At 41.0% G+C, this 22,561-nt stretch overlaps 1 protein-coding gene across 3 annotated transcripts in view; it reads right to left on the reverse strand.

Moving 5' to 3' along the window:
- Hmgxb3 (HMG-box containing 3) overlaps positions 1–22,561 on the reverse strand; it is a 71,640-nt gene that overhangs the window by 7,652 nt on the left and 41,427 nt on the right. For all 3 annotated transcript variants that reach the window (XM_087180595.1, XM_004854411.4, XM_004854410.4), the window contains 6 exons: positions 17,478–17,779; positions 16,856–16,983; positions 12,555–12,686; positions 11,188–11,372; positions 7,033–7,252; positions 5,576–5,709 (listed from right to left, as the gene is read on the reverse strand). In XM_087180595.1, coding sequence (XP_087036721.1) covers positions 5,576–5,709; positions 7,033–7,252; positions 11,188–11,372; positions 12,555–12,686; positions 16,856–16,983; positions 17,478–17,779 — 1,101 coding nt within the window. The remainder of the gene's footprint in view (positions 1–5,575; positions 5,710–7,032; positions 7,253–11,187; positions 11,373–12,554; positions 12,687–16,855; positions 16,984–17,477; positions 17,780–22,561) is intronic.

Consider the following 22,561-nt stretch of genomic DNA (forward strand, 5'->3'; position numbering starts at 1 on the left):
GGATAAACGAAAGGCAGACGACAGCTTATAGCCTGGGTTTATAATTTGTGAAAAAGCTAGGGCTATAAATGCAGATCTTGTAAAGGATAATCCATCAATGAGTGATAATGGTGAAACATTTTGTGCCAGTAAGGGGTAGTTTCAGAATTTTAAAGTGAGAACTGGAGTTCATATCCTAACTAGGCATGGTGAAGCAGCCAGTGTTGATAAAAGGGCTGCTGAAAATTACATATACAACTTCGAAACGATGATACAGAGATATGGCTTTTGCTCCCATCAAGTTTTCCATTGTGATGAAACTGGCCTTTTCTGGAAGAACATGTTCAGGAGAACATACATTACCCAGAAGAGAAGAAAATGCCAGGGTACAAGCCTATGAAGGACAGACTAACCTTACTGCTACGTGCCAATGTGAGTGGTGACCTCAAGATAAAGCCTCTCTTCTCTTAGTTTATCACTCTGAGATCCCTAGATTGTTCAGAAAACAAAGTCATGAAGAATAAGCTAGGGGTCATGTGGAGATCTAATGCAAAAGCCTGGGTAACAAGAGTACTTTTTCTTGAGTGGATCAGGGAGGCTTTCTGTCCTACTGTTTACCACTCAAGGCTCTCCTCACCACAGACAACGCTCCTGCTCACCCATGAGATCTGGAAGAATTAGCTAAAGAATTCCCATGGCTCTCAGTCAAGTTCCTCCCACTTAATGTAACTCCTCTACTACAGCCTATGGACGGAACTGTTCCTGAAGTGCTTCCAGATGATCTGATACAGATTTAACCCTTAAAGAATTCTGGAAGGAACATTACAACATCCTTTCCTGTGTGGGGTTAATTGAGAAATTTTGGGCCCGTGTCTAAGGACACTGAGATCTGTCTGAAAGAAAGTGTGGCCTAAAATTATATAGGAGACTTTAAAGGCTGTGTAGAGGCACCTGAGCCTTCAATTGACCCTGTGGTTGATGACACCCTCACTATAGCAGAGTCCATAGGATTGCAGATAGACAATGGTGATGCTGCGGAACTGGTGGAGAAACACTCAGAGGAATTGTCTACATAGGAGCTTCAGCAATTTCTGCCTGAGCAACTGAGAATGGCATCTGAGGAGCTTTCTGAAGAGGGGGTATATCAACAATCAGTGCTTCCCCGCCGCCATTCCATGCTCCTAGGGCAGAGAAGGTGAGCCAGTCCTGGCACCTGGAAGGAGGTTTCCCACCGCCATTCCACGCTCCTAGGGCAGAGAAGGTGAGCCAGTCCTGGCACCCGGAAGGAGGCTCCCCCACCACCATTCCACGCTCCTAGGGCAGAGAAGGTGAGCCAGGCCCACGATCCTAGGGCAGAGAAGGTGAGCCAGTCCCGGCACCTGGAAGGAAGTTCCCCTGTTGCCATTCAATGCTCCTGGGGCAGAGAGGATGAGCCAGTCCCAGCACCCGGAAGGAAGCTCCCCTGCCAACATTCCGCGCTCCTAGGGCAGAGAAGGTGAGCCAGTCCCAGCACCCAGAAGGAGGCTCCCCTGCCACCATTCCACGCTCCGAGGGCAGAGAAGGTGAGCTGCCCCTCCCACCGTGGAAATGAGAAGACATGTAAACAAGCCTCAAACACAGACTTCTGGATCACCTACAACAACCCCAAAGGGAAACGAGATGGAACAATCTGATACTCAACCACCTGGACTCTCTGAACTGGCAACAAAAGAGGATCTGGGAAAAATAAAATCAGAAATAATTTCTCAAGTAACAGCAAAGATTGTGCTCATGGTGCAAGACATGATTAATCAAATAGAGGACCTGAGGAACATGATGGAATCCCAACATAGGAAACAAATGGAATCCATAAAACAGATGCAAACAGATTTCCAGGAGATTAAAAACTCCATCAAAAGTCTGCGCAGCAGAATGAACCAATGCGAGGGTAGAATTTCAGATATAGAAGATAAGATTGCAATTAGTGACCAGGAAAAGAAAAAATGCTTTAAAATTGTAAGGGAACACGAGAAATCAATCCAGCAGCTGCTAGACGATGCAAAGAATAACATAAGACTGATCAGTCAATGAAGAAAGAGGAGAGTGCAGATGACATAAAAAAACTCTTCACAGAAGTGATGGCAGGAAACTTCCCAAGGCAGGGAAAAGAACTTGACATACAGATAAGTGAGGCATATAGGACTCCAGCTAGCCTTCATCAAAAAAAATCTACACATAGGCATATAATAGTTAGGATTCCAGAAATCCAACAGAAGAATAAAATTCTACAAGCAGTGAGAGAAAAGAAACAAATCACATACAAAGGAGAAAGCCCATCAGAATCACAGCAGACTTCTCAATGCAAACCCTCAAGGCAAGAAGAGCTTGGAGTGATGTATTTCAAGCTCTAAAGGAAAACAGCCTCCAACCCAGACTGATGTACCCTGCAAAACTATCTTCCAAAATTGATGGAGAAATAAGATACTTTCATGATAAAGAGCACCTCAGAAACTTCATGAATACTAAACTGGCACTCCAAAAAATTTTAGACAATATCCTAGGAAAAGACAATGAGGATCACAACCCCTGGAAGCCCAGCAAAATGAATCCATTGGGTGTGACAAAATAAATGCAAAGGGGGAGAATCCAACAAAAAGTCATGACAAGGCTTTTAAAACTTTTAACTTCATTTCCCTAATGAGTGTATAATTCAATCTTGTTATTGTACTAATTAATATTTTTCTGATTCTAGAGTTGCACACCTTTCCCTGTGCTGTATTGGCTGTTTATCATCTTATGTCTACTTTTCAATTGGGTTGTCTATTAATGAGCTGTGAGAGTTCTTTATATATTCTGGTCATAGGTTATATGCAATGTAAATATGGTCTGTTTAAGGACTACTTTTCATTTTAATGATGTCATTTAAAGTTCTAAATTTTGATGGAATCTCATCAATTTTTTTCTTTTATACATCATGTTTTTTGTATCCTAGGTAGTTCTTGCCTACCCTAAATTCATGACCATTTTCCCTTATAATTTCTTCTTAAAGTTTTATACTTTTAGGCTTTCATATTTAGGTTCATAGATCCCTTCAAGTTATTTTTATGTATGGAAATAAAGGGTTGAGGCTAACTTTTTTATATATGGATACCAGGTGTTCTCATGCCATTTGCTGAAAATACTATCTTTTCCTCAGCTCTTGAATGGAGTTTATATTCTATAAAATGTTAAAGTTAAATAATCTTTCATAACTCAATGGACCATATATGTGTGGTTCTATTTCTAGATTGTCTGTTTTATTCCAATGATCTATATGTCTTTCCTTACATCAACACTGCCTTGATCACTGTAGCTTTAGAAGTCTTAAAATTAGGTACTAAACCTCTTCCAACACTGTTTTTTTTTCTTTTTACTTTTCTAGGTCCTTTGTACTCCTACATAACTCAAATTTCAATATACCATTCTTCATTTATAGCAAGTATACACAGACCTGAATTTTTATATATACCTTGTGTTTTCTAATCCTGCTAAATTCAAATACAAGTTCTAGGGGCTCCTAGAGATTTCTTAGTATTTTCTCTGTAGATGATTTCATCTACATATAAAGATTTTGCTTCTACCTTGCCAATCCTATCCTAATTGTGTCATTTTATTTCCAGACTACTTTGGTTTGGGCCTAGGTTTCAAAGTTTAATGGACAGATGAAGGGTAAGCATATCTGCCCTTGTTCCCCACCTTAAGGAGAAAGCATTGTATCTTCTCCATTCATATAAGGTGTTCTCACTGGAAGTATGGAGTACATGTCTTTAATCTGTTGAGAAGGTTCTGTTTTACTTCTAGTCTCCTGATAGCTTTTACCATGAACAGTTGGGGAATTTAGTCCAATACTTTTTCTCCAACTAGTGACAGGATCATATGGCTTTTTCCTTTCCTCTGTTAAAATGATGACTTTTGGGGGTGGAATTTCCATGCTGAACCAACACTGCCATCCCTATAATAAAACCACTTTCTACAAACTGCCAGATCTGACTTCTAATAGTTTTGTTAAACAAATTTCTATCTATGTTCATACTTTTTTCTTCTATTATCTTTATCCAGTTTTAGGATTAGCACAATGTTGATTTCCTAAAATGAGGGGAGAAGTGTTCCTTTTTTTCTCCGCTTTAAATGTTTGATATAATTTATCAGTTAAAATGTATACGAGCCTGTTGTTGTCATATAGGTAGGTTTTCAAGCTAGGAATATACTTTCTTTAATAGGTGCTATTCAAATTTTATATTTCCTCTAGAGTTAGTTTCATTAATTTGTCTTCCAAGGTACTTCTCAGAAGTTGTCAAATTTATTTCAAAACAGATTTTTGAAATGTTTTCTATATCCTTTTAAATTCTGTAAAATCTGTGGTAATGTCTCCTAGGTCTTGATATTTTAATTTAAAAAATGTATAATTGGTATTGTGTAATAGGAAGAAAAGGTCTTGAAGTGGGAGGGGTAGGGGAAAGGAAAGAAGGGAAAAGAAAAAATATGAGAAAAGGAAAAAAATGGAAAAAAAATCTTTGCAAACAGGGAGAAGGGTGGAGGGGGTGAAGGGCGGGCAGGGGAAGGGGAAAAAAAAAAAGAAACAAGATACTCAAGTAATGGTACAAGATCCCAATGATGTATATAAATGTATTTTATACCTAAAATGAACCAATAAAGTTAATGGGGGAAAAACAAAACAAAACAAAACAAATCAGTGCAGCAAAGATCTTCTGAAATAAAAGAAATCCTGAAAAAATGGACAGAGCTCCAAAATTTGTAGAGAAGACACACCCGGAGAAAAAGCCAATCATTGCATTCACTTGCTTAATGACAATGTCATATACTACAGAAGAGCGTTAAAGAAAAGACAGAAACAGACAAACTTAGACCAGTTTTTAGTTTTGAAAAGGCTGAGACTTGGGCAGAAGCAGGTTCTAATGGGCTACAGACTCTTTTAAGGAGAGAAAGGACACCACAGAGCCATTCCGATGCTCCTGTGGAAGGGGATTCTTCTTCCAAACAATAACCACCTTCCATTTCATCCTCCCCCAAGACAAAGATGTCAACCTGAAAGGTGAGTACAGTATGAAATTGTTGTTTCTGGTAAACTAGGCACATTTTATAACTTTGGTGAATACACTAGGAAAACTTTTGGTTTCTGATAAATTACACACATTATACAACGCTTTTTTATTATGAAAAGGTTAGTTAAGGGGTGCTTTGGGAGGTCTGGAATGCATTATGGGTATTTCCATTACTTCTTATGGGAAAAAGTCTTGACTTACAACCAACTTGAGTTACAACCAGCTCTCACAAACGAATTGAGCTCGTAAGTCAAGGGTCCACATAGCTTATCTAAGGTCATACATCAAAAAAGAAGTCAAGATTCCTGATCAGAGTCCAGGCCCACTACATTTAATAGGAGGGACTGACTATAAGCCAAGGACTCACATACATGTAATGATCTGGCTACTGCCATCTTCCAGGCTCTCTAATAGTAACTGCCCAAAGGAGGTGTTCATGTCTTACTCAGATAAGCAGACAGACCCACCGGTCTGTTCCCCAAGCCTGGATCTCTACAAGTGGCCTCAATACTCACTCTGCAGTCTTCGGCTTTGAAAGGGATGTCACACTGCCCCAGCAGATGCTGCAGCTCCTCTTCACTATAGGAGCCAATTTCCTCAAGCTTGCAGGTGCCTTCCTGGAGTAGCCTCACCAAGACACTGCCATTGCCTGCAAGAGATAATGGTGCAGATGGGAGGTGCTGCTGCCAGCCACCAGCGCCCATGGGTAGTTCCCCAATGCTTCAGGATAGGAACAAGGGGACTAAGCCTGCAGAATAGCAAGCAATAGAAGGCAGCTCTGCACTGAGCACTTTCCAATGTGCCGAGAGAAATGGGACTCAAGGCAGGGCTCTGACTTCGGCAGATATCTAAAGTCTCTCAGAACTGGAACGTGTCCTGGAACAGCTACATGAGAAACCCAGCACAGATAAGACACTGCAAAGAACCCTAAGATGCATCAGCTTTTAATCCAAAGCCTTGTGTTTTCTAGAACCAAGAGCACAGATACTTACTATACCGTCAACAAGAGGATCAGGAGCTGTATTTCACAAATGTTCTCTATATGGCATGATCCCGGTTAATAAAGGGAACTAGGTGGGGACTTTCCAAAAAAATTCGTGGGCCCTGAAGCAGCAAATATGAATGAGGTGGGACCTCCACAGCTAATGTTAGAAAGCAATGTTATAGAATAAGTGGATTACAGCATACTAAGTACCTATTAAATCAATTTAATAGGTCACAGCCAAAATTTTGAAAATGAGATAAAATAAGATCAAAAGTACACAGTATCAATGTGGAAAAGTAGTTTTATGAAAGTTCATTTCAGTTAGATATACACATGCATACCATGTGGATTTCTGGGCCATGACGCAAAATGCATCTTTTACTGTGAGCTACAGTTTAAAAAGAAAAAAGTAGAAGGCTATCACTAATTATGCTATGCTAGCTCAGCAGCCTAGAAGGTGGGCAATGTGATCACATCTTCTTTTTAAATGTAGGAACAGAGGCCCCGGGGCAATGAAGGACTTATCAGAGGTCACACAGCTGCTAGGTAGCATAGCTAGGAATTGAACCTAAGTTGTCAGAAATTTATGTTCTCCACAGCTAGTTCAATGCATAATCCACAAACCATCTATAAAACCATCCAAAAGATCAGTTGCGAAGGCAAATGCCTTGGCCTCACCATACACTTTCTCAATGAAAACCTTTGGGGTTGAACTTCATCATTAGTATTCACTTCTCAGTGTAGAGAATCCCAGGAGGGTGGCAGTAAGCTGTGCATCTATTCTGGGTCACATGGCTGATAACTTTTCAAAACTCTGCACCCTGCCTTTCACTTCCAGAGGTTTTGTCACAGGCTGACATCATCCTTCTAGGAGTCCTCTAGGTGGGCCTGGTCCTCCCTTTACTACTGTGCTGTCTTGCCATAGACAATGCCCACACTCTTAAATGAGCCATTCCCAGAACCCTGTCAGCCACCAAGTAGCCTTACCAGGTACTGGCTGCACAACCAGATTTTTGTCTTTCTCAGTGTTGACGACCACAGCTCCTCTCATGAGTGGAGGGAAGAAGGGGGCAATAACAGAGGCATCAAATTTGGTGATAGGGATGCTGGCAGGGAATGCCACCTGCTCAATAACCTCAGTCTCCATTGTGGCCCAAAAGTCCTCCACATTCACCTCACTGGAACCCAGGAATTCAGGCCAGGTGAACTAAAAAATCAAGATTAGAAAGGTCAAACTGAAGGAACCACAGAATGTTAGTAGTGCAATAGCCTTCACTCCTTTATACACATGGGAAACCAAGGCTTAGTGAAGGGCAGGATCTGACAGGCATGCACTACTAGCTCTCCCCAGAAATTGACACTTTAGTAGCAACTGCCTTTTCTTCCTCCCATACCACAATACTCTCCAAGACTGAAGCAGTCTCCAGGTCCTTTCACTCTAAACTTTTATTTATATCATTTTCCTTTTCTTGTGAGAAAAAGGAAGCTACCATTTGAATGACTTTTATATACCAGATAATTTTCAATTAATTACTAATAAATAAGTCTAGGGGATATCTGAGATGAGACTACTGGAACCAGGGATAGAACAAGAATGTGAACATAGGTCTAGCCCTAAATCCTATCATCAATTCTGATACCTGCTGGTGAGAATATCCAGAATTCTACTTAAGAGAAATTCTGTCCACCTTCCAAGGCCGCATGGATTCTTCATCTCCTTCAGAAGACCCTCTCAGTTCTTATAAGCACACAGGTATCACTCTACCTCAAGCAGCATTTATTTATTACAAGCATCTAGTGCTGATACTAATCAATTTTTCTTTTTTTTTTGGTGCTGGGAATTGAACATGCTGTTATGGCTTATATCCATATATCTCCCCACAAAGCCTCAAAACACTCATAGGCTTTTGGGATGTACCCACATCATGGGCGTGTGGTGACTAAATTAGTTCACCGATGGGTTTATGGCTGGGTGTGATGTTGGGAGGCGAAGCCTGGTGCGTGTTGGGGACCAGCCATGATATGTATAGATTGGTGGGGGCCAGGAAACAAGCCCCAAAATCCCAAGGTCGGTGTTAACTTGCCTCAAGAACAGAGATGTATACAAAAGGCTACAGACTTCCTGGCTGTGTGGGAAAGCCATAATCCTGGCGGCTCCTGAGGCAAAACAGCATCTACTGAGAGTAACATAAAATGCAGGCATCTAGGTGTGGAGAAGGACCTTACCTTGTTCCCTATCTTACTGTGGCCGCTGTTTCTGGAATAGTACACTACTTTCTCCTCTGGGCTTCATGCTGAATAATAAAAGCAGGTCCACTGGGGAGTTCGTTGAGCATGTCTACTAGAGGCAGGCTTCTCCTGGACCCCTTTGCACACTGAATATTGTCTGTGTCTTTTTCTTTTATTTCTTGTCTTCCTCCCTACAGGTATTCGGGGGTCTAATCAGTCCCTGACAGTGGAAAGAGGTGGGTCACTGTGGGCATGGCCGTCCTTCCACTTCCCCTAATTTTTGCTTCTTGCCTGACTTGCCATGAACTATTTCTCTGCTGTCATGTTATCTTCCCTTGGAACCAGCCAACTACAAACTGAAACTTCAATAAACTGTAAGCCAAAATAAACCTCTCCTCTAACTTCTGGGTATTGGGTATTTTGTCCCAGCAACGAGAGAGTAACTGAGACATGTGCCAGGCAAGTATTCTATCATTAAGCTTCATCCCCAGACCAATTTTTCTCCTTATATGGTCCTTAAAGTATGACCCTGATCCTACTACTGTGATTAGTCATATGGGTCCTACTTAGTGGTTGCCTAGCATTTGCAGAGCCCTGGATTAGATACCCAATAAAGATGGACAGAAGACAAGACAAAAGAAAAGTGAAAAAGAAAGGGAAAACAAAGGAAAAAATGTCTTGGTCTTTGAAAAAGTAGTACCTGGCAGGGCCGGGGATTTAGCTCAGTGGTTCCGCTGCCTGCCTCGCAAGCCCACGGTCTCGAGTTCGATCCCCGGTACCCCCCTCCAAAAAAAAAGTAGTACTTGGTCCCATAGAAGGGAAAATATGCTGAAAACTGACTGAAGGAAATGGTACTCCATTCTATGACAGAAGAGTCTTGACTGGGACAGGGAAGGTGCCAAGGAGGACTAGGAGATGTGATCTTTGTTGGTGGGCTCGGTCCAGTCTGGAAACCAAAAACTCACTGTAGCCAAATGTGATCAGCAACACCAGAGTGTGGAGGCCCAGGAGGTACTGGTAAGCCTGGTAGTGTTTGGGAATGCAGACTCCAGACTTGACTAACTAGACTAGGGAAGGCAAATCTCATGCCCATCTCTGAAGGGTGGGGGGTAGGGTGTGTGTGTGTGTTCCCTGGGTTAGCCCCTCCTACCCCCCACTTGTTTTGTGTTTATAAAAACTTCAAATGTTGTGAGAATTAAGTCATACAGTAAAGTACTCAAGCTGAGAGTAAGAACTTAGCATATGTAATAAAATGCTTACTAAATCTGACCTGCATTATTCTTAGTATTACCATTAGGCAGGCTCACTTTGAGTAAGTCTAGAAATAGCTGCTTGGTGAAGTAACTCACAAAAGCAACGGTTCACATAAAAAAAATTTATACAGTTGATTTTATCTACAAGGAACATTTAAAATGCTACAGGAGGTATTATGCTTATTTTTATACATATATTGTTATACTTGCCATCCTTTAAATAGAAGTTAATACTTGATATCCTTTTTGCTTTATTCAATTACAAAGAAAAAGACAAGAGTATGCACTAAACCTCTATCTAACATGCTTAGCTGGCCATGCCAAAGTTCCCTGGTGGTAACATGTAAGATGCCGGTATGGTGCCTGATCAAATCCCAGGCCTCTTGTTCACTATGGTAAAGTTCAGAAATGGAAACCCTGAACATCAGTTCAACTGCTAGCATATCCAAGGGGGACTCCATGCCTACCTTAGCCATGTGATCATGTTTGGAAAGCACCATCTATGAGACTTTAAAAAAAAGCCTCTGTACAAGGTTAAGAAGGATTCCTTATTATTTTCGATTTGTACAGAGTGTTATTATACATGGGTGTTGAATCATATTGAAAGCCTTTTTTAAAAAGACCTAATGAAATGAGATTTCCCCTTAATATGCTAAATAGAGAACTATACTGATGTATTTTCTAATGTTGAAACAATTTTGCTTTTTGTTGCTACTTTCTTATTCAAGACTCTGACATCTATATTCATGAGTACAATTAGCCCTGCTCTCTTATACTAAAAACACCTGATTCTGTTTTCAAGGATATAGGGTCCTATGACAAAATACTCTATACCTTATACCTGGCTTTTGCTATTCTCTTATAACTACAATCAATACAGTTTTTGGATATTTGTTATAATTAATCTGTGAAGCCATCTGAATTTGGTATTATCTTTGTGTGGAAATTTTAGTTTTGGAACTCAAGGCATTTCAGGTTATTCTTTTTCTCCAATACCTTCACTGCTCTCCATCTCACTCCATGTAAAATAGCACACATGAGCCTGGGTAGGATCTTGCTTTCTGTACCTCTGAACCTCACACATCCTACCATTCCCTCCATCACTCACTCCAGCCATACCAGCCTTCTTGCTGCTCCTCAATCATGCCTAGCAAGACTGTCCTAAAGCCTGTTCTTGTTGCTCCTTTGCCTGGAATGCTCCTCCCCAAAGGTGCATGGGTTTCAGATCTCTACTGAAATGTCACATCAGAGAGACTTTCCTGGACTACACTTTATATTGTGTTACACAGTGCTCATTACTATCTGACAAATCTTTGTTTCCAGGCTCCCCTAAACCAGAATGTGAGCTCCGTGGCAAGAAACTTTTTTCTTTTTGGCAGTGCTGGGGATTGAGCCAGGGTGTCATAGTTTGCCAGTGAGTCACATCCCCAGACAAACTCTGGGGTTGTACCTTAGTGACAGAGTACATGCTTAGCATGCACAAGGCCCCAGCTTTCATCTCCAGCACCAATACACACAAACACACACACACACGCGTGCGTGCCACTGGCCTCACCCAAATAGGACTGGAGTCATCTATCTGTGGGGACATCACATAGGAAAGTGGTTGCCAAAGTGAGTGATAGTTCTGAAGGTCACAATGGTCCTGAGAGGCACTTACCTCCACACTTTTCAGTGCTAGCACATTCTCTTCACTCCTCTGAGCCATTTCTACTTTAGGGGCCACACCACAGATGCCACAAATCATGTCATTGTAGTCTCGGACAGTGAGGCACTCGAAAGCCCAGTAGCCGTTGCACAGCAGCTCCTGCAGCTGGCTCAGCTCCTCTGAGATCAGAGTCTTCTCTGGAAGAACAGCAAGAATACTGAGAAGGTCACAGAAGATGACCTTAAAGGCATTAGAGGTGAGCCAGTGGCCAGCAGGAACAGCAGTCCTAAAAGACTGATTCTCCCCTAAAATTATCCATAAGTCCTAACTATCCCCAGACAATTGGCCTTCAAGTGTTCAGGGGCAATCCAATGCGGAACTGCACTTGAAGTGATGGATGTCTTGTACTAAGCATCTCTCAGGTACCAGCCACTGTGCTGAGAGCTTTCAATATGCTTAATAATTTAATTCTCATATGAATTTAATTCTTTATGCACCAGGAACTATGTTTACCTTCATTTCATAATTAGGGAAAAGGAGGAATGGAACAACTTGCTCAAAATCACACTGCCACTAAGTGGCAGAGCCAAGTCTCAAAAAGGTCTGTGCACCTCCAGCAGCCTGCCCTACTCCAACATGTCCACCCAGGAGGCAAAGTACAAGAGGCCTGGAGCCTGTAGAAATCATGAAAAGAACAGCAAGAGGGCCAAGGATTTAGCTCAGTGGTTCTGCCGCCTGCTTTGAAAGTGCAAGGTCCCAAGTTCAATCCTCAGTACCAAAAAAAAAAAAAAAGGAAGAGCAAGAGGACCAAGAATTTCTCAATAGTAAAGAGAAGTCTCAGCATGAACCTTGGGACTAATATAGCAGACATCTAAGAGCTGTGTATTCAAAATGAGTCTGACTAAAATGCTGGGAGGCCAAGTCCATCTATGACCGAAGGATATGCTTCTAAAAGTCAGTTGCGGCCTCTGGCTGAAAGTCCCAGGATACTTGGAAATATTTATGCTTTCCAAAGTTAGTATGGCACTTATGTTTTGTTCTTTTTGGTACCAGGGATCGAACTCGATAACATGTAAAAGGAAGGCAAGAATGTTTCCTTTTCAAAATATCAGACTCGCTGGGCACTGTGGTGCACACTTGTAATTCCAGCACTCAGAAGGCCGACGTAAGAGGATCACCTTGAGTTCAAGGCCAGCCTGGACTACATAGTTAAGTTCAAGATCTTTCTAAACTACACAGTGAGATTTTGTCTCAAGAAACAAAACAACAAAACAAAACATAGTAAGGCTCTTCTCCAAAATGACTCTCTCAACCAAATGTCACTGAAAATTTTCAAGTATTTAAGAACAACCTTAAAAAAGGGAGGAAGTGACCATTACCTGTCTGCTCCTGCACTGACTTCAGCACAACACTGACTGATACTCTGGGGTCCTCTCCCAGCTTGATCTGGTTTCGGATTGCAAAAAGCAAGTCCAGGCTTACTAGCAGCTTGTTCCCCACATTAAAGAGACCTGCAGGTAAAAAAGAGGCAACAAGGAACTCACTGTAGCATTATACTCACTGGGAAAAAATAAGAAGCAAACTAAACGCCCATCAACAGAATAGCTGTACTATGGTACATTCATAAAATTTTTTAAAATGCATTTAAAAAAAAGGAATTAAAGAAAACCTAACTGTTCTGACATGAAGTTGTCCATAACACATTGTTAAATGAAAAAAGGTAATAATGAAATTATATGTACTATACATTGTTTTACATTGGTTTTTTTCCCCCAATAAAAAAAGAAACATTTCCCTACCCCCTAGCTCAGTCCTCAGGACCAAAGATGTCACTCTTCCTCTACACCTCATACAACTGCACCATGGGGAAGGGTCAGGAGCATCCTTTAGCCCAGGGATGTGGAGGGGACGTAACAAAGTCTATAAAATCACCCCTACATCAAATCCTGGAATAAGAGAACCAGAGGAATTTAAATGCAGTCAATTTAAGACAAATAAAAGAGGGTGATTTTATGTTTGTACAAAATATAACATGCAAATTTGTACAAAAGCAAATTCTGGAATATATGTTTTCAGTAGGGAAGGGTATAGAGAGTGGGGAAGACTTTCTAAGCATGATAGCAAAGGCTGACACCAAAACATCAAAGCCCTGGTTACACAAAAATTAAAACAACAAAAAAATTTTTAAAAGCCCAAACAACCCTGGTGGCCCCCAAATCACCACATACAAATTTAAAAGACAACTGATAAGCAGAAAAAAAAAGACAACTGATAAACAGGAGAAAACTCTGTCCAAAAAAAATGCAAAAGAATAGAAATGTTCACAAAAGAAATTCATGATGGAGGGGGGGCCCAAATCCACAAAAGATCATGAAAAAAATATACTCTTCCTAGTAATAAGAGAAATACAACAGATAATAAACGAAACACTAGTTTTCCTTATCGAACTGATGAGCTTTAAAAAATAATAATACTGATCTATAAAAAGTTCCTAGAGCTAATTGAGTTTAGCAAGGTAACTAGATAAAAATCAACAAACAAAACTCAATCTTATCTCTATACCAGTAATGAACAGTTGGAAACTGAACCCATGTCCTTTAGCACCGAAGAAAACAAAAAACTTTAGTTATAAATCTAACAAAATACATATAGGACTTACATGCTGAAAACTATAAAAACTGACCAAATTCTTAAGAATAAAAATATTTAACAACCAAAACTCCCAAGGTCAAACAAACAAACAAACAAACAAACAAAAAACCAGTGAAAGAAATAAAAGAAAACTGAGTAAGGGCCAGAGATTTAGCTCAATGGTACCACACCTGCCTTGCAAGCACAAGGTCCTGAGTTTGATCCCTGGTACAGGGTGGGGGGGAACCTAGTAAAAGATCCTGTTTGTACACTGAAAAATTCAGTATTACTAAGTATATCAAATTTCTCCAAATTTACACACACACACACACACACACACACACACACACACACACACACATATATTTGGTACCAGGGATCAAACTCAGGACCTCACATTTGCCAGATAAACTGATCTATAAATACAACACAATCCCAATTAAAATTCTGGCAGAATTTTGTGGCTACTGATGAGCTGACTCTAAAATTTGTATGGAAATACAAACGAATGAAACTAGCCAAAACTAGCCAAAAAACAAGGTTGGAAGACTCATACTACCTGATTACAAAGCTACAATAATCAAGACAGTGTGGTTCAAAAGGATGAACACATAAATCAATGGAAAAGTATAGTGTCCAGAAATAGACTCACACATATATAGTCAACTGATTTTCAACCAAGGAGCAAAGGCATGTTAATGGAGAAAGGGCTACCCTTTCAACAAATGGCAATACAACTGGACATTGACATTAAAAAATTATATTCAAGCTTGGTGTGGTAGTGCATGCCTATAATCCCAGCACTCAGGAGGCTGAGGCAGGAGGACTTCAACAAGTTCAAGGACAGCCTGGACACATAGTGAGTTCAAGGTCAGTCTGAGCTACATAACAAGACCCTGTCTCAAAAAAACCCCAAAAAACAAAAACCAAAACTATATTCAAGCAGGACTTATACTTCATAAAAAGTTAATTAAAAATGGATCACAGTGGGGGCCGGGGATTTAGCTCAGTGGTTCTGCTGCCTGCCTCACAAACACAAGGTCCCGAATTTGATCCCTGGTACCAAAAACAAACAAACAAACAAAAAAATAAAAATGGATCACAGTGGGAAACTAAAAGGTAAACTTTTAGAGCTAGGGAAGGGGATGGAGGGAGGAAAGGGAGAAGAGAATAATGGGGATGAAAATAATCAATATATTTTATATGCATGCCCCAATGTTCTAAAATGAATTACATTATTCTGTATTACTAATATGCACTAATAAAAAATGGATCATAGATCTAAATGTGAACCCTAAAATTATAAAATTTTGAGAGGGACTTATAACCAGAACATATAAAGAACTCTCAAAACTCAGCAAAATCCAATAAACCAAAGATGTGCAAAAACACTTTATCAAAGAAGATATAAAGATGTCCACATATTATTATCACTGGGGAAATAAAAATTAGTATGACTCCAATGAGGCATCACCATACAAACAAAACATACTGTAGCTAAAAAACAATAGCACCACTGAGTACTGGCATGCAGAGCTAAATGAAACACTCATAATACTACTGGAGAGAATACAAAATGGTGCAGCCTTTTTGGTAAAATGTTGGCAGTTTCTTAAAATTAAACATTTGTAACTATATGACCCAGCAATCTAACTCCTAGGAATTTACCTAAGATAAATGAAGTTAACATTTACACAAAAGCCCATATACCAATGTCTGCAGCAGCTCTACTTGCAATTAACAAAAACTGATAGCAACAGAAACATTTTTTAATAGATGAACAGATAAGCTGTAGTATATTCACATATACTCAACAGTGAAAAGGAACAAACCACTAGTACATACAACCTGGATGAATCTCAAAGGACTATGCTGACTAAAAGAAGCCAGACTCAAAAGGCTACAAACTACTGCTGCATTTATGTAACATTCTGGAGATGAGAACACTGCAGGGATAAAGAAGAGATCAAAGGGTTGCGAAAGGTTAGGGGTCAGGAGGTAGGTTTGGGTACAAAGGAACAAGGCAATCCTTTGGTGTAACAAACTCCCCTGTATATTGGCTAAGTGAAAGTTACACAAATCAGAGCATATGTCAGAATTCACAAAATTTTACAACAACAATGCAAATTTTACCATATGTAAATTTTAAAATGGATTTTAATTGTAAAAACTACATAATACTAAGTACTTGCCTACAAAGAATACAGAGAAATGGGTACTGTTTCTAACAGTTGGCAAGAACGTAAAATAATATAAACTCAAACTTAAGACTTATTAAAAACATTCAAAACAAGTCATTACAAGGTTCTTAAGACAAAGAGAATAACAAATCTTTAGCACTCAATTCTACACACAAAAAATTCAGATTCATAATAGTTGGTATATGGCAAGTATTAAATAAATGCATGGGGAGCAAAGGCAAAAATATGCAGCAATTCTACTTCTGAAAATTTATTCAAAAGAAATAACTGAGAATCTGTGGACAGGTTTAATTACAAATAGGGCTATGAAATGGAGTACTACACATCCCTTTAAAACTGGTAATGTATTTCTCTACTTGTTGGCTTAGGAAGATGCCTATGGTATACTACTAAATTTTAAAAAGCATGTTACAAAATAGTGTACAACACAACTTACTTTTGTGCAAAGAAAAATTCTAAACCTATAAAACTTTCCATAATGTCTTATATTCTACATAGATGAATGAACACATCTGGAAGTTACAGGGCACAGTGTTAAATGTTTTATCTTGTGGCAGTGATATTACTATTTTTCAGTTTCCTCTTTTTACTTGTCTGCATTTCCCAGCTTTTCATCAATAAAGATCTATAATTTTATAACTAACTTTGTTTTAAAGATGCTAGAAAAGGGTCCTAAAGAAAAGGGTCCTAAAGAGAGACAAAGGTCATTTCCTAGGCCTGAGGTGTTCAGGAGGAAGGCATCCTATGGAGAGAAGGTCCATTGTGCAAAGGACCACAGATGTGACACATGAAGGCAGTTCTCATGCCTTGCCTTGGGGTGCCAAGGGGAAGCAAAGGCTGGTACCCACCTGTGTAGATGTCCATGAAGCTGTGCAGGGCCAGACAATGGGGGTTCAGACACATCTTCACCTGAGCAGTCACCACCTGCAGCCGGTTAGCTGTCAGCAGCCAACACTCCTGGGGCCCAGCCAGAGAGCTGGTACCAAAAACATCACCAACAAAAAACAGAAGGGAAATAAATTTCTTTATGCAGGTCTTGGGCTTAGTGATCAGTTGCAAAATTCTCAAAACTTTAATGCAATAAAGAAACGTGCTGAAGCTTGGGTTTTAAGGGTTTTTTTAGGTGAGTACTTCCACTTTGTTGGAATCTATACTCTGTAAAATTGGCCCTATAATTAATATAATTCTCAAATTTATTATTTAATCAATCCCACTGAACTCCCAAACCCAAACATGATGCCGGCAGGTCCAGATGTAATCTACATCCTAAGCTGCTGCTAATAACTTCAGTAGAAATGGCAGGCACTTTCAATAGAAATGATAATTACTAATTATTTTACTGTTAGTAAATGAAAAGGTAAAAGAAGCCAAAGGAAAGCAAAGAATAACATCTTCACAGGTAGTGAGAAGTGACATGAGTCAAGTGGATGGGGGAGCTAAGAGCAGAGCAAAAGGGTAAAGGGTGCTTACTTTTGTCCCCCTTTGAATAATGGGCTGCTGCAGAGAAGGCACTGCATGGATGGGGACTCATAATAATTCGACCAAGAGGTTTGCTCAATGGTGACTGTCTCCTCACTCACGTTGGACAGGATAAGTCGAGAGCTATTGAGTTCATGAATCAAGGTGAAGACTTCGGCCAGTTCAGACTCATTCTCAGGAATCTGCAGGACTTTGCGCAGCAGCTGCAGTGTGGACTGGCGCTGAATCTCCCTCTGGGTTGCACTCAGGGGCTCTGTGGCACTTAGCCCATCTGGGAGTGGAGAACTCATTTCCTGGTAAGAAAATGGATCAGTCAACAATCCCTGGGCCCAGAACGAGCCAGCTTTAGACTAAAATGAAACTCTGCAAGTAGCAGCTGCCCATGGCTGAGGGGTGGGAAACCTAGGTTCCCAACCAGCATGCTAATAACCCACTGTCACTAAGGCCAGTGCTTCTCTCTGGGGCTCAGTGTTTCTGTCAGTAAAATGAGGCTACACATGCCTCTTGGTAGTGGACTCAATGGTTAGTTCCTACTCAGTGGCATAACAGACCTGGGTTTCAGTTGTGAAGATTCCGCTTAATGGCTGTACATGTGGGACCCATAGCAATTTATTTGATCTGAGGCTCACTTTCCTCATGTATGAAATGGGGGATGAAAGTACTGTTAGTCTCCTAGAGCTACTGTATAGATTAAATGAGGTACTGCAAGTAAAGCACATAGTACAGTGCCTGTGATGCAATGAAGACTATGAATGGTAGCTTCCATATACTAACAAGTGTATATTGCTTAAAAGTATTTTGTCTTTAATCCTTTCTGGCTTCTAGGTACAAGGGTATTTTACATACTAGTTACAGACTTCCAGGAACAAGGTTCTGAATTAGTCATTAAAAACAGGTCTTTCTCAGGGAGATTACTGCAAGATTCACCATTTCAGTTGCTAAGACACCATTCTTTCTCTTCAGTGAGGACAAGGTCTCTGCTTACTTTTTCATTCCCAAAGCCAGCATGAGGTCTGATCACAAAAGATGCTGATTCATATTTACTGGACATGTCATATACTACTTTGTAGAAACTAATTCTTAATAACAAAAAAAAAAAGGAGTATTTAAAATCAGCTTTGCAGGGCCAGGGATTTAGCTCAGTGGTTCCGGCACCTGCCTCACAAGCACAAGGTCCCGAGTTCAATCTCTGGTACCAAAAAAAAAAAAAAAAAAAAAAAACAGCTTTGCAAAAAAAGAGGAGTCAAAATGAGGGGGAATGGGAAAAAAGCAGAAGCAAAATATATCATGTTCAGGTAGGTGAATGTTATTATGTAGATCTAAAATGTACCAATAAATGTTTTACTTTAAAAAAACAATTATTTTTGGAAAAAAAAAAAGGAAGGAAACCACCCTGGAGAAACTATGCTCCCTTCAACAGAGCCAAACTGGGACTATAATACTCAGGATGGACTAGAAATGATGGCTAGTGTGATAGCTGCTCTTACCATGGGGATAAAAGGTACGTTAAAATTTTTGTTTGTTAATTATGATAAAGTGAGTGAGGTCTTACAGGGTGCAGAAGAAAATCCAGCTTTGTTTTGTAACTCATTAGTAGAAGCCTTCTGTAAATATACTAATGTAGACCCATCTTCCAGAAGGGAGAGGCACTAATGGAACATTTCACCTGTCAATCAGCCCCAGATATTCAGTGTAAGCAACAAAAACTTCAGATGGGGCCTCAGATATGGATATGGCCTTTTCTGTGTTCAACAACCGATACCCGGAGGAAAGATAAAAGAGAAAGGCAAAGATTACAGCTGTTGCAATTGGTAATGCTTTAAACCCACCCAGGTCATCTAGGGAAAAACCCAGGGACAACCAAGCAAAGGGTTCCTGTTTCAAATGTAAGAAGCCTGGACACTGGGCATGGGATTCCACCAAACCTCCACCTTGGCCCTGTCCTAAATGTGAAGCAGCTAACATGCCTGATGCATGGCATTGGGAGGTTTCACTGTCCCTGCTCCTAGAGGGGCTTGGCCAGCCAGAACCTTCATTTCCTGCTCTGATGACTGAAGAGACCCAGGAGAACCTGCAATGTCCCTATCCAAGGACATCACCATCTCCTCTGAAGAACCCTGGGTAATCTTGGATGTCATGGGTGAGCTGATTCAACTGCTTACAGATACACAGGCAGCTCATTCTGTTTTGATTTCCTTCTCTGGAAAACTCTCCTTTAAGTCTTTAGCCATAGTTGGGGTCGAAGGGATCCTAGTCGAAGATCCTTTACTCCTCCTCTGATATGTCACTTTGAAGGTTAAATGTTTAACCATGAGTTTCTAACTGTCCCACGGTGTCCTACTCCTTTGCTAAGAACAGACTTATTAACAAAAGTGGGGGCAATTCTCAAATTCCAGCTAAAGCCAAAATAGATTTTACTTGCTGGGACTACACTAGATCTCCCTGATCAAATCAGCCAGCAGGTAAATCCTGCTGCATGGTATAAGGGAATACCCGGTAGGGTAAATTCAGCTATGCCAGGAGTTATAATACTAAGAGACTCCAGATTATTACCTAATCAAAAATGGTACAGGAAAGTCTACAACTCCTAGAGGCAGTCCATCTTCCTAGATAGGTCTCAGTCATGCACTGTAAAGGACACCAGAGAGACATGTCTGAAATCTCCTTGGGAAATCAGAAGGCTGCGGTCAGCCCTACAGTTCCTTAAAACTCTAGCCTTATTCCCAGTTCCTGGGGAACCATAAAACCAGTCTATACTCCTCTGGAGGCTAAATGAGCCTTAGGACAAGGAGGAATCAAGAGGACTTTAGTGGTATTTAGGAAACAAACTGGTCCTTCCCCAAGAGATGCAGTGGAAGGCTGTAAAAATACTTCATGATCCCTTCCATATGGGAAGAGATGCTACATTGGAAATGGTCACTTGAGTTTTCACAGGACTAGGACTAGCAACAACCACTGAGCAGGTCTGCAAAGCTTACCCATTTTGTGCCTACAATAACTGGGCAAGCCCAAACCACCTCCTTTATTAGAACCTGTACAGAGGAGAGGGATACACCCTAGAGAGGACTAGCAATTAGACTTTACTCATATGTCACCATGTAGAGGATTTAAACAGATGTTGGTCCTAATTGACACCTTTACAGGCTAAATTGAAGCATTCCTAACTGTTCAGAAAAGGCTACAGAGGTAGTCAAGGTGCTTCCTAAAGAGATCGTCCTTACATGGGAGTAGGCAAAGACTTCATGAACAAAACCCAGACTGCAAGAGAAATATGAAGAATCAACAACTGAGAACTCATCTTATTGAAAATCTTTTCCACAGCAAGAGAAACCACCAAAAGAGTGAAGAGACAACCCACAGAGTGGGGAAAAAGCTATTATCTGGAATACATAAAAACTCAAAAAAATCAGATCCCCCCAAATTTAAAGACTCAATGTAAAAATGGGCATCTGAAAAGAATGAATACCTCTCAGATGAAGAAGTAGAAATGGCAAATACATATATGAAAAACGATTCAACGTTACTGGTCATTTGTGAAATGCAAATTAAAACAATGCTGAGATTCCATCTCACTTCAGAAAGGATGACTGCTATCAAGAAATCAACCAATAACAAATGCTAGAGGGGCTGTGGGGAAAAAGGAACGCTTCTCCACTGTAAGTGGGAGTGCAGACTGGTGCAACCACTGTGGAAATCAGTGTGGAGATTTCTCAAGAAACTAAAACTAGAGGTCTCATTTGATCCAGCTATTCCCCTTCTTGTTATCTTCCTGAAAGAATTAAAAGCATCATGCCACAGTGATATATGCATAGCCACGTTTATAGCAGCACAGTGTATAACAGTTAAATCTTGGAAACAGCCCAAACGCCCATCAACAGAAGAGTGGACTAAGATGCGGTTTTTTTATACAATGAGTATTACTCTACCATAAAGAAGGATGAACTTCAAACATTTATAGACGGATGGATCTTGAGACAATACTCTAAGTAAAATAAATAAGACATATACATTTAAATACCACATTGTTTCTCTAGTATGAGGGGCCCAAAGTGGAAATAAGGGCTGAAATGTTTTGCTTTTTGTTTTTAGTACCGGGGATCGAACTTGGGTCCTTGTGCTTGCGAGGCAGGCGGCGGAACCATTGAGCTACATCCCCGGCCCAAGGGCTGAAATGTATAATGGATGTTGGGAACTGGAAGAAAGTGTTCAAATGGGAAGGAGAACAAGGGAGAAGGGAGGGAGAAAGGAAGGAAGGTCCCAGAACCCGGAAGGAAGCTCCCCTGCCGCCATCCCAAGCTCCTAGGACAGAGAAGCTGAGCCGGTCCCAGAACCCAGAAGGAAGCTCCCCCACCACCATCCCAAGCTTGTAGGGCAGAGAAGCTGAGCTGGTCCCAGAACCCGGAAGGAAGCTCCCCCACCACCATCCCAAGCTCCTAGGGTAGAGAAGCTGAGCTGGTCCCAGAATCTGGAAGGAAGCTCCCCCACCACCATCCCAAGCTCCTAGGGCAGAGAAGCTGAGCCGGTCCCAGAACCCGGAAGGAAGATCCCCCACCTCCATCCCAAGCTCCTAGGGCAGAGAAGCTGAGCCGGTCCCAGAACCCGGAAGGAAGCTACCCTGCTGCCATCCCAAGCTCCTAGGGCAGAGAAGCTGAGCCAGTCCCAGAACCCGCAAGGAAGCTCCCCCACCGCCATCCCAAGCTCCTAGGGCAGAGAAGCTGAGCCGGTCCCAGCACCCGGAAGGAAGCTCCCCTGCCTCCATCCCAAGCTCCCAGGGCAGAGAAGGTGAGCCGCATGGGTGCCAGAAGCACCCACTCCGCCCCGTGGAAATGAGAAGACATGTAAACAAGCCTCAAACACAGACTTCTGGATCACCTACAGCAACCCCAAAGGGAAACGAGATGGAACAATCTGATACTCAACCACCTGGACTCTCTGAACTGGCAACAAAAGAGGATCTGGGAAAAATAAAATCAGAAATAATTTCTCAAGTAACAGCAAAGATTGTGCTCATGGTGCAAGACATGATTAATCAAATAGAGGACCTGAGGAACATGATGGAATCCCAACATAGGAAA

This window comes from Heterocephalus glaber, unplaced genomic scaffold (genome assembly GCF_053883595.1).
Source record: "Heterocephalus glaber isolate CG9 unplaced genomic scaffold, H.glaber_assembly_v1.0 deba00001463, whole genome shotgun sequence".
Lineage (NCBI taxonomy): Eukaryota > Metazoa > Chordata > Mammalia > Rodentia > Bathyergidae > Heterocephalus > Heterocephalus glaber.